Below are 12,004 nucleotides of genomic sequence, written 5' to 3' on the forward strand. Positions count from 1 at the left end.
AAAATAAGCAAACAGAAAAATGAAACAGAATACAGCTTTCAGAGATAGACCACATATACAGGAACTTAATATATTATAAAAGTGGCACCACAAATCAATGTGAAAAGGACAGATTGTTTAGAGGGTATTGAGAAAACTACCTTACCATACTGAGGAAAATGAAATTAATTCTTATATAAAATCACATAGATAGGTAGGTTCTAAATGGAGTAAAGATCTAAATGTGAAAGGTAAAACTACAGTTCACAGAAGAAAATATAGAATAATGTCTTTGTGACCTAGAGACAAGGAAAGCCACCTTAAAATTCTGAAAGCACAAACTATAAGTCAGAAAATAGTAGAATTTGATTATGTCAGATTTAAGCATTCTGTTCAACCATGGATATTGTGGACAAAGTTAATTTTGAATGCCTATGGTATAGGAAACTGTATTTATAATATTATTACTGATAAGAGACTAATGTCCAAAATATTCAAGGAATTCTTGCTAATCACAAGAAAAATATACCAATTCCAGTAGTAAAACAAAGGATATGAATAGGCAGTTTAGAGAAAAACACAAAAAGCCAACTAGCATGTAATGAGATCCACAAATTCAATAATCAGAGAAATATAAAATAAAACAACAATGAGATTTTATTATACCTATTAGTTTGACAAAATTTAGGTAATTGGATAATACTGGTAAAAATGTGGTCACATAGTAACCTTCACATACAGCTGGTGATGGTGCAAATTGGCAGAGTCATTCTAGAGAGGAACCTGAGATAACTTATACCAACTATGTAACATGTATACCATTATGTCCCAGCAATTCTTCTCCTACATATATCCTAAGGACATTTTTACAAAGGTACATACTTTTACACACACACACACACACACACACACACACACACACACACATATAATTTATTTATAGAAAATAATTCTTATAGAAAGTATGGGAATGGGTATGGGAGATAAAAAGAAATACATGAATGAGTGAATGAAACAGAAATGAGCCTTGTACAGATCAATGATGATATGTACCATGAATTAATGGACATTAAGCTGGCACTCCACCCCTGAGGTCAAATGGCAGGAGTACCAATGGATGAGGGAGGTGGTTTCAAATATGTTGGTAAATTTTTGAATTACAAAATAAACAAAAATGCCTTTAAGCTGAGGGAAAACACACAATTGATTACAAAAGATAAAAATCAGACAGGTTCAGACTCTTTCCAACTTTAAATACCAGAAGACAAAAGAGCAATGTCTTCAGTGTTAATTTTGAGGATAAAACAATTTTGATCTCAGATAGCCAAATAAGTGTTTCATATGCTGAAGGCAACAGAAAACAAGAAATGCACTGATGCAAAAAACGCACCTCCATTAATATTTTTCTTGAGTTAAAGAAAGCATTCCATGCTTTTGTTGTTTTTTGAGAATATAAAAGCATGAGCTTATCCTTGTATATAAAATATACAATTACCTTTTGTAGAAAGAGGACAATCCTTATGAGCATCTGGGCACGGAGTTCTTCTAAGGTAAACAAGGTTCGGGGGGTTCGAACGAAAATTTTGGTCTTCCCATAAGCAACATCATCCTGAAACTCACAATGTTCAATCAGTTTCTTGACAGCCTCTTTGTCTGAACGGAGCTCATGATTGGGCCAGGTAAATTCAGAGATCATCTTGTACCTGGGTAAAGAAAGAACAGGGCACAGATTAAGGGAGAAAAACCCTATGTCCATCTGAGTAGATCCAGGAAATCTATTAAATAAAATTCAAGATGTTTCATTAGAAAAACAAAACAAAACAACTAAAAACTTTCTTTGCCAACTATTGAAAGTGAATTTCAGGGAAGCGGACTTGGCCCAATGGATAGGGCGTCCGTCTACCACATGGGAGGTCCGCAGTTCAAACCCTGGGCTTCCTTGACCCATGCGGAGCTGGCCCTTGCGCAGTGCTGATGCGTACAAGGAGTGCCATGCCACACAGGGGTGTCCCCCACGTGCAAGGAGTGCACCCCGTAAGGAGAGCCGCCCAGTGGGAAATAACGTGCAGCCTGCCCAGGAATGGCGCCGCACACACGGAGAGCTGACACAGAAAGAAGCCCCAACAAAAAAAAAAACACAGATTTCTGGTGCCACTGATAAGGATAGAAGCGGCCACAGAAGAACATGCAGTGAATGGACAGAGAGAGCAGACAATGGGGGGGCTGGAAGGGGAAGGGGAGAGAAATAAATAAAAAGTAAATCTTAAAAAAAAAAGTGAATTTCACTAGTCTGATAAGAGATGCAGAAAAATCCTTCAATAAAATGAAACACCCATTCATGATAGTGACTCTTTGCAAACTAGGAACAGAAAGGTACTTTAGGCTAAAAAAGGCTATTTACCAAAAACTTTAGCAAATATTCTTAAAGGGGCGACCTCAGGAAAGGATGCCTCCATCACAGGCTCTACACAATACGGTTCTAGAGACCTTGCCAGCAAAGTGAGAGCAATAAACAAACAGGTAAATGACCGGGGACAAACAAAACTGAAATACTTATGAGTGGTGTGACCATCTTTAAGGAGGCAAGCAGATCTTCAAGTAAACCTGAGAACTGAAAGAAAATTATGGAGTGTTGCTGCATAGATCAATACACGACAACTGTGATTCTACATACAAGCAGCCATGTAGGACTCAGGCTGCTCGGTCCATACCAGCTTGCTTCACGAAAGCAGGCAAGAAGGCAATAGACTAAGCGTGAGCACAATGGAAGTCACAGAAGTCTCAGAGTCACAGTCTTTTGTAGCCAAATATCAAAAGTGACATCACATCCCTTTTGCCATAGTCTATTTTTTAGAAGCAAATCCCTAGGTCCAGCCCTCCGCTCAAGGAATTATTTATACAGCATGTGAATACCAGGAGAGGAGGGAATCACTGGAGCCACCCTAGAAGGTGCTCTACCATAGTGGTTTTTTTTTTAATATATATATATATATATTTAATATATATATATTTCAAATTAATAAATTTTTTCCTATAATGCAACCTGAATTTTAAGTCATAGTGAGACAGACTTTCCTCACAGTCCAGTTACAGAGTAAATCACCTGTGTGTTGTTCTAGTACTTATCTATTTTCATTTTCTACATTTAGATCTCTGATCCATTTGGATTTTGGTGTATAATATGAGGTATGAATCCAATTTTATCTTTTTAACAAAGAGCTATTCAAATTGTCCAACACTATTTATTAAAAAAAAGCATCTTTCCCCCGTGACTTAAGATGCCATCTTTATCAATATACTTTTTTTTTCATTTGTACTTCAGTTTATTTTTGGATTTCCTGGTCTGTTTCACTGCTCTGTTAATCTATACATCAGTGTCACAAGGTTTTAATTGTAGAAGTTATTACATTTTAATATCTGGTAGTCTCTCCTCATTCTTTTTTTTTTTCTTTAAATAGGTCTTCCTAGCTATTCCCGAATGCTTATCTTTTCATATAAACTTTAGAATCAACTTGCATAATTCCAGGAAAAACATCAAACTAACAAAAAACCCATTTGAATTTGAATTGGGTTCAGAAATTGAATTCATTAAATTTATATATGATTATGTGTTCTATCCAAGAACAAGTGATATAATTTCATTTGTTCAAGTCTACTTTTGTGTCTTTCAGCAATCTTTAAAAGTTTACCTCACAGGGCTTTCCCCATTACTTAAGGTAATAGAGACCTAAACCGCAGCCTTCCTCCTTGACACCTCCCTCTTTTCTTAGTTCCCATGGAAGCACAGCCTTCCAGGTTTCCTTTGTCTCCCTGGATATTCCTCATCAATCTCACTTTCTTGCTATTCCTCCTCCACCACGGGACCCCTAAATATTGAGGTGCCCCATGGCTCTGATCAGGCCTTTTTCTACATTCATTTTCTCCAAGTCACTTCATCTATTTCATGCTCTCAATTTTTTATTGAAGTATATCATTCACACATGAATGATACATAACAATAAATGTATAGTAAAGATTGCGAACTTACAAAATAAACATACATAACATCACACAGGGGTCTCATACATCACCCCTCCACCAACTCTTTGCACTGGTGTGAAACATTTTTTACAAACTATGCTAAAGCATTGTCAAAATATTACTACCAACTATATTCCTTATCCTACATTTGGTATACTTTCCCCCCAACCCATACTACTTTTTTTTTTAAGCAGTTTTATAATATTTTATTATCAATAACAAACAGCTGCCTTAATGTGTTGCTTTGCTGTGCAGCTGTTAAAAGGGGGGGGTGGGAGGATACCCTAACCCCAACAAGGAAAACTCAAAGCCAGTCTTTATATACAAGCAAATTTAGAGCTCTTTGAAGTATCCAAAGCCATTCATTAGTTTAATTGAGACATTAAACTAATTTTGAATTGATGTATTTCAATAACCAGGAACTAAAATGTTCAAGTGTTTTCTACTACAAAATAAATTAAATTTGCTTTAGTTATAAAAGAGCTCTACCAATATACACAAACTATATACCTCAGACATTCACAAAAATGTGAGAAGGCTTATCAAAAGACATTTAATACGATTAGTTTTCAACAACCCCTTGATGGTCCACATCTAAAGATATCCAGTCCAACCCCACCCCCTGCAAATCCCACCCCCACAGAAAAGCACATACTTACCAGAATTTTTTAGCAAGTATGGTTTGGGAATTTGTTTTGTTTTAAAAAAAGGTCCCCAGGGCAAGTTATTTACAGTTTAATTGCCACTGTCAACTGATCTGGACCTTGACCTGGACTGGGACCTCTGGTGATCAGATGCTGGAGACTTAGATCTATTTGAAGAACCACGTTTCTGGCTCTTCTCAGACACAGGAGACCTACTAACAGAACGGGACTTGCTCCAGCTTCTGCTCCTTGACCGGCTGTATGATTGCGACTACGAGAATGAAATCGGCTCTGAGACCTAGAGGAACTCCTGGTCCGGGAATGGGACCTGCTTCTTGACCTACTGTGCCTTTTGCTGCCTTCAATTAATTTGATTGATTTTTCTCCCATTTATTTCCTTTCCAGAAAAAAAATTTTTTTTTTTTAAAGATTTTTAAAATTTATTTCTCTCCCCTTCACCGCCCCCCCCCCCCGCCCAGTTGTCTGTTCTCTGTATCCATTTGCTGCATGTTCTTCTTTTGTTCGATTCTGTTGTTGTCAGTGGCACGGGATTCTGTGTTTCTTTTTGTGTCATCTTGTTGTGTCAGCTCTCCGTGTGTGCGGTGCCATTCTTGGGCAGGCTGCACTTTCTTTAGCATTGGGTGGCTCTCCTTATGGGGTGCACTCCTTGTGCATGGGGCTCCCCTACACGGGGGTCACCCCTGCATGGCATGGCACTCCTTGCGCGCATCAGCACTGCGTGTGGGCCAGTTCCACATGGATCAAGGAGGCCTGGGGTTTGAACTGTGGACCTCCCATGTGGTAGACGGATGCCCAATCCACTGGGCCAAGTCCACTTCCCAGAAAGTTTTTCAATAGCATTCTTTAAGTCATCATAAGAGCCAAACTCAACCACCCCTTCATTTAATTTAGGTCGATGTGCATCTGGAAAGGTTATCTCCCCAGCTTGTCTCATAAAATCTTTAAGATCCTGCCAGCTGACTCTTGAGGATAAATTTTCAACTATAAGCCAATTTTCTGTTCTTACAGGTGGAGCATTTCATCTATCATTTCAAGGTCTGCGACTACTAAAACAGTCAGAGTAGCGCCCTTTACCTCTTCCACCTCGAGAACAAGCCCTAGCACGTTCAATAGTAACCCTTTCACTGCAAAGTTCTTTTCCATCAAGCTCATAAACAGCATCATCTGCATCCCTTGGATCCTCAAATTCCACAAAACCAAAGCCTCTTTTCAGATCAATATCTCTTATTCGCCCAACCCCTTGAAAAATCTTTCCACGTCTTTCTCCCTGGCAGCTGGATTTAGCCTCCCGATGAAAACTCGACAGCCACTCATGATGACCGCTAGTATTACCTACCGGACAGGATCTTTAGAGCTGAGACCAGAGCGGTCCATAGTCTGCAACAGAGTCATCTGGCTCCCTGCAGACCAGGACTTAACTCCTCTATGTCTGCCCACAACTGACGCACTTAGCAGCTCTGCCACTATTTTTTTTTTTAATGTATTTTTGTTACAGTTATTGTGAACTTGAAAAAACAATCATACAGATGTGTAGATTTCCCATACAACTCCACACCCTGGTGGAACATTGGTTACAGATTATGAGATAATATCATCAGACTATTACCACCAATCATGGTCCATAGCATACATTTGGCACACTTTTTCTGTATACCTCCATTATCAACACAGTATAGCCTGGCATTAATGCAAGAATATTATAGTATTGCTGTTAACCACAGTCTATAGGTCATGCCAATTGTACTTTTCCCATATTTCTCCATTTTCCCATTACCCTGCAATAGTGATGTACATCTGCTCTAGCTCACAGAAGGACTCTCTTGCATTTGAACCCTTAACCACAATTCTCAACCACCTTTGGGCTCACTGTGTTATTCAGTCCCTAGATTATTCTTTAGCTTTCTTTCATTGACATTTATTTCCCCAGACTACCTTTTAAAGTCACAGTCTCATTTATAAACCAGTTGTTACTCACTATAATGTGTTACTATCAACTCCATCCATATCCACACTTTTACATTCAAGTTAATTAAAACTTCTATGGACATTAAGCATCCATAGTTCTTCTCAAACCTCCTCTTATCTCCTTATAACCTATACCCTAGGTTCTAATTCCACGTGTTTATTATTTGTATTTAGTTCATATTAAAGAGATCATGCAATATTTGTCCTTTTGTGTCTGGCTTATTTCGCTTAGTATAATGTCTTCAAGATTCATCCATGTTATCACACATGTTCCAATTTCATTTCTTCTTATTGCAGCATAGTATTCCATTGTATATATATGCCACATTTTGTTTATCCATTCATTGGTGGATGGTCACTTGGGTTGTTTATATCTTTTGGCAATTGTGAACAACACTGCTATGAACATTGGTATGCAGATGTCTGTTCGTGTCATAGTTTTAGTTCTTCTGATATATTCCTAGTAGAGGAATTGCTCGAGCATATGGCAATTCTATATTTAGCTTCCTGAGGAACCACCAAACTGTCTTCCACAGAGGCTGCACCATTTTACACTCCTACCAACAGTGAAGGAGTGTTCCGATCTCTCCACATCCTCTCCAGCACTTACTGTCGTCTGTTTTTTTAATAATGGCTATTCTAACACCTTAGATGATATCTCATTGTTTTAATTTGCATTTCCCTTACAGGTAGTGATATGGAAGATTTTTTTCATGTGCTTTTTGACCATTTTTATTTCTTCTTTAGAGAAATGTTTATTTAAATCTTTTGCCCATTTTTTAATTGGATTGCTTCTTTTATTGTTGAGTTGTACGATATCCTTATATAGAATTGAAATTAAACCCTTACTGGATAAGTGGTTTCCAAATATTTTCTCCCATCAACTGGGCTGCCTTTTCACATTTTTGATGAAGTCCTTTGAATCACAGAAATGCTTAAGTTTGAGGAGGTCCCATTTATCCATGTTTTCTTTTATTGCTTGTGCTTTTGGTGTAAGGTTTAAGAATCCACCACCTACCACCAGGTCTTGAAGATGTTTCCCTACATTTTTTTCTAGGAGCTTTGTCATACTTCCTTTTATATTTAGGTCTTTGATCCATTTTGAGTTAATTTTTGTATAAGGTGTGAGATAAGGGTCTTCTTTCTTTCTTCTGGCTGTGGATATCTGGTTCTCCCAACATTACTTGTTGAACAAACTGTTCTGCCCCTACTGGGAGGGCTTGACAGGCTTGTGAAAAATCACTTGGCTGTAGATGTGAGGGTCTGTTTCTGAACCATCAATTTGGTTCCATTGGTCTATGTGTCTATCTTTATGTTAACACCATGCTGTTTTCACCACTGTAGCTAGGTAATATGATTTAAAGTCTGTAAGTGAGAGTCCTCCAACTTCACTTTTCCTTTTTAAGATGTTTCTGGCTATTCAGGGCCTCTTACCCTTCCAGAAAAATTTGATAATTGTGTTTTCCATTTTCTTAAAAAATGCTGGTGGAATTTTTATTGGGATTGCATTGAAATCTGTATGTCAGTTTGGGTAGAATTGATATCTTAATGATATTTAGTCTTCTAATCCATGAGCATGGAATGTTCTTCCAGTTATTTAGGTCTTTTTAAAATTTCTTTTAGCAATGCATTATAGTTTTCTGAATACAAGTGGTTTGCATCCTTGGTTAAGTTTATTCCTAAATATTTGATTCTTTTAGTTGCTATTGTAAATGGAATTTCCCCCCTGACTTCCTCCTCAGATTGTGCATTATTAGTGTATCGAAACACTACTGATTTTTGTGACTGATTTTGTGTCCTGACACTCTACTGAAATCATTTATTAGCTCTAGCAGCTTTGTTGTAGAATTTTTGGGATTTTCTAGATATACAATCATATCATTTGTGAATAGTGAAAGTTTTAATTCTTCCTTTCCAATTTGGATGCCTTTTATTTCTTTTTCTTGCCTGATTGCTCTAGCTAGAACCTCTAGCACTATATTGAACAATAGTGTTGACAGTGGGCATCCTTGTCTTGTCCCTGATCTCAACAGGAAAGCTTTTAGTTGTTTACCATTGAGTACAATGCTAGCTGTGGGTTTTTCATATATGGCCTTTATCATGTTGAGAAAATTTCCTTCAACTCCTATTTTTTGTATTACTTTATCAAGAAAGGATGCTGTATTTTGTCAAATGCCTTTTGTGTCAATTGATAAGACCATGTGATTTTTCTTCTTTGATTTATTAATGTGGTATATTATGCTGATTGTTTTTCTTGTGTTGAACCAGCCTTGCATTCCTGGTGTAAAACCCACTTGATCATGATGAATAATTCTTTTAGTGTGTTGTTGGATCCAATTAGCAAATATTTTATTGAGGATTTTTGCATCTGTATTCATTAGAGAAATGGGTCTGTAATTTTCTTTTTTTGTAATATCTTTATCTGGCTTTGGTATTAGGGTGATACTGGCTTTATAGAATATGTTTGGTAGCATTTCTTCTTGTTGAATTTTTTGGAAGATCTTGAGTAAGACTGGTATTAAATCTTTTTTGAATGCTTGGTAGATCTCACCTGTGAAACTGTCTGGTCCTGGGCTTTTCATTTTGGGGAGCTGTTTGATAACTGTTTCAATTTCTTTACTTGTGATTGGCTTGTTGAGGTCTTCTATTTCTTCTAGTGTTAGTGTAGGTTGTTTGTACATTCCTAGGAATTTTTCCATTTCATCTATATTGTCTAGTTTTTTAGCATAAAGTTGTTCATAGTATCCTCTTATGATCTCCCTTATTTCTGTTGGGTCAGTAGTAAGGCTCCCTTTTTCATTTTTTATTTCACTTATTTGCATCTTAACTCTTTTTTTCTTAGTCAGTCTAGCTAAGGGTTTGTCAATTTTGTCAATCTTCTCAAAGAACCAACTTTTGATTTTGTTAATTTTTTCTATTGTTTTTTGTTCTCAATTTCATTTATTTCTGCTCTGATCTTTGTTATTTCATTCCTTCTGCTTGCTTTAGGATTAGCTTGCTGTTCTTTTTCTAGTTCCTCCAGTTGTGTAGTTAGGTCATTGATTTTAGCTCTTTCTTCTTTTTTAATGTAAGCATTGAGGGATATAAATTTTCCTCTCAACACTGCCTTCGCAGCATCCCATAGGTTCTGATATGTTGTATTCTCATTGTGATTCGTCTTGAGATATTTATTGATTTCTCTTGAAATTCCTTCTTTTACCCACTGATTATTTAAGAGTGTGCTATTTAATCTCTCTATATATGTGAATTTTTCCTTTATTTGCTGCTTGTTGATTTCCAGCTTTACTCCATTATGATCAGAGAAAGTGCTCTGTATAATTTCAATTTTGTTCAATTTACTGAGATCTGCTTTGTGTCTCAACATATGGTGTATCCTGGAGAAAGATGTATGAGCACTTGAAAAGAATGTATATCCTGCTGTTTTGGGATGCAAGGTTCTGTACATGTCCATTAGGTTTAGTCCATTTATCAAATTATTCAAGCTCTCTGTTTCTTTATTGATCTTCTGCCCAGATGTTCTATCCAATGCTGAGAGTGGTGTATTGAAGTCTCTAACTATTATTGTAGAGATGTCTATTTCTCCCTTCAGGTTTGCCAGTGTTTGCCTCATGTATCTTGGGGCATCCTGGTTAGGTGCATATATATTTATGATTGTTATTTTTTCCTGGTGAATCATCCCTTTCATTAATATGTAATGTCCTTCCTTGTCTCTAATAACAATTTTGCTTTTAAAGTCTGTATCATCTGATATAGTATAGCTACCCCAGCTTTTTTTTTGGTTACTGCATGCGTGGAATACCTTTTTCCAGCCTTTCACTTTCAATTTCCATTCTCTTTTCATGAATGTTTATACCTAGTCCAGCCCTCAGATTTAAATATCCAATGTCTACATAGATCTTTCTTGCTTTTTACCCCATTTTCTCTTGAATAGACTGAGTTTTCCATTTTATTTCCTCCCTGATTTGAAAGCCATTCATTTGATAGTGAAGTGGTGTACTATGTAAGGTTGTTTGCTCAGGAGCCAAATGCCCAAGTTCTAATATAGTTGCACTACTTCTTAGCTGTTTGACCTGGGACAAACTATCTCTCAGTTTCCTCACCTGTATAAAATGGGTGGAGGGTGAGGGGGAAGCTAATCTTCTCATGTAGTTGTAAGCTTCAGTGACTTAATATATGTAGGGATCAGCCTTGCATGCTTCTTGACCTTTCTTTAATACTTCCCATCTCTTTTTGTGTGATGAGATCTGAAAGAAGACAATTTGTCTACCCATTTTCAGATTGATGGGTAATTCATGCTTTAGTTGTGTTTACTATATTTTTCAATTTCTAAATCTCAAATTAGTTCTTTTTAACAATTACTTGTTATAATGTCATATTCCTATTTTAGAGCTATAATTCCATCCTTTACCTTAGAAAATTTTAAATAGGCTTATTCTAATGTTCTTTAGTCCCTGCTCTGATTCCTTAGAGGTAAGGTGTTTCTTTGTTGCATCATTGTCTCTTTTCATAGTTCAGGTCTTTCTCAGATGTTTGATGATACCTGATAATTCTCTCATCTCCTACTGTGGAATCCTTCTGTGCACATCTTGGCCTTTGTTAGCCTCTTGCAAAATGGCTACTTTCACTCCCTGGATTTTGGCCATTAGGCCTACAGTGTTTTCCTTGCAACTGTTGATGTGTTTACTTGCCCTGGTGCTTCAGGTGTGATAAACCCCAGCAGAGCAGGTGGGATGGTTTCCTGAATGGCAGCTTAAGCTGTGCAAGGCAGTCTTTGCAAATAACTGTGATCTGTGTCTTCATATCTGTCTCTAAATCTAGGAGTGACTCATATCTTCAAGTTTCCCTGAGAAACCCTCTTCTTGATTTCATAATGTAGCTGTGCATCCACTTGGCTTATACATATTTTATATTATTTGGGGTGTTTCAAAGTGGGAATGGGAAATTTGAGTTTTTCTATATTTTGAAATATAGAAGTTTTCTTTTTTGTTTCATTTATTTCTCCCCAAACCCTCGTTCTCTGCACTTATGGTGTCTGTTTGTCTTGTTTCCTTAGAAGGCACCAGGAGCTCCAATGTGGGAGGAAGGCACCTAATCACTTGCGCCACCTCCATTCCCTGCTTTATTGAATCTCTCATTATGTTTTTCTTCTTGCGTCTGTTGTGTCATCTTGTTGCATCAGCTTGCTGCATCTGCTTATCACCCCAGCTTGCTGTCTTCTTTAGGAAGCACCAGGAACAAACCAGGGACCTCCCGTGTGATAGGCAAGAGAGCAATCACTTGAGCCACATCCACTTCCCTATAAGTTCTTTTGCAGGTCTGGGATGACTTTTCTCTCTTTTTTTTCTTTTACCAGGAGGTCCTAGAAATTGAATCCG

General features: G+C 37.2%; 1 protein-coding gene and 1 pseudogene across 5 annotated transcripts in view; both read right to left on the bottom strand.

The window, feature by feature from the left end:
- MYO1D (myosin ID) overlaps positions 1-12,004 on the bottom strand; it is a 367,466-nt gene that overhangs the window by 217,694 nt on the left and 137,768 nt on the right. For all 5 annotated transcript variants that reach the window (XM_058283862.2, XM_058283863.2, XM_071210496.1 and 2 more), the window contains exon 16: positions 1,475-1,682. In XM_058283862.2, coding sequence (XP_058139845.1) covers positions 1,475-1,682 — 208 coding nt within the window. The remainder of the gene's footprint in view (positions 1-1,474; positions 1,683-12,004) is intronic.
- On the bottom strand, positions 4,636-6,034 carry LOC101440688 (serine/arginine-rich splicing factor 5-like; annotated as a pseudogene).

The sequence above is a fragment of the Dasypus novemcinctus genome, chromosome 21, assembly GCF_030445035.2.
Source record: "Dasypus novemcinctus isolate mDasNov1 chromosome 21, mDasNov1.1.hap2, whole genome shotgun sequence".
Lineage (NCBI taxonomy): Eukaryota > Metazoa > Chordata > Mammalia > Cingulata > Dasypodidae > Dasypus > Dasypus novemcinctus.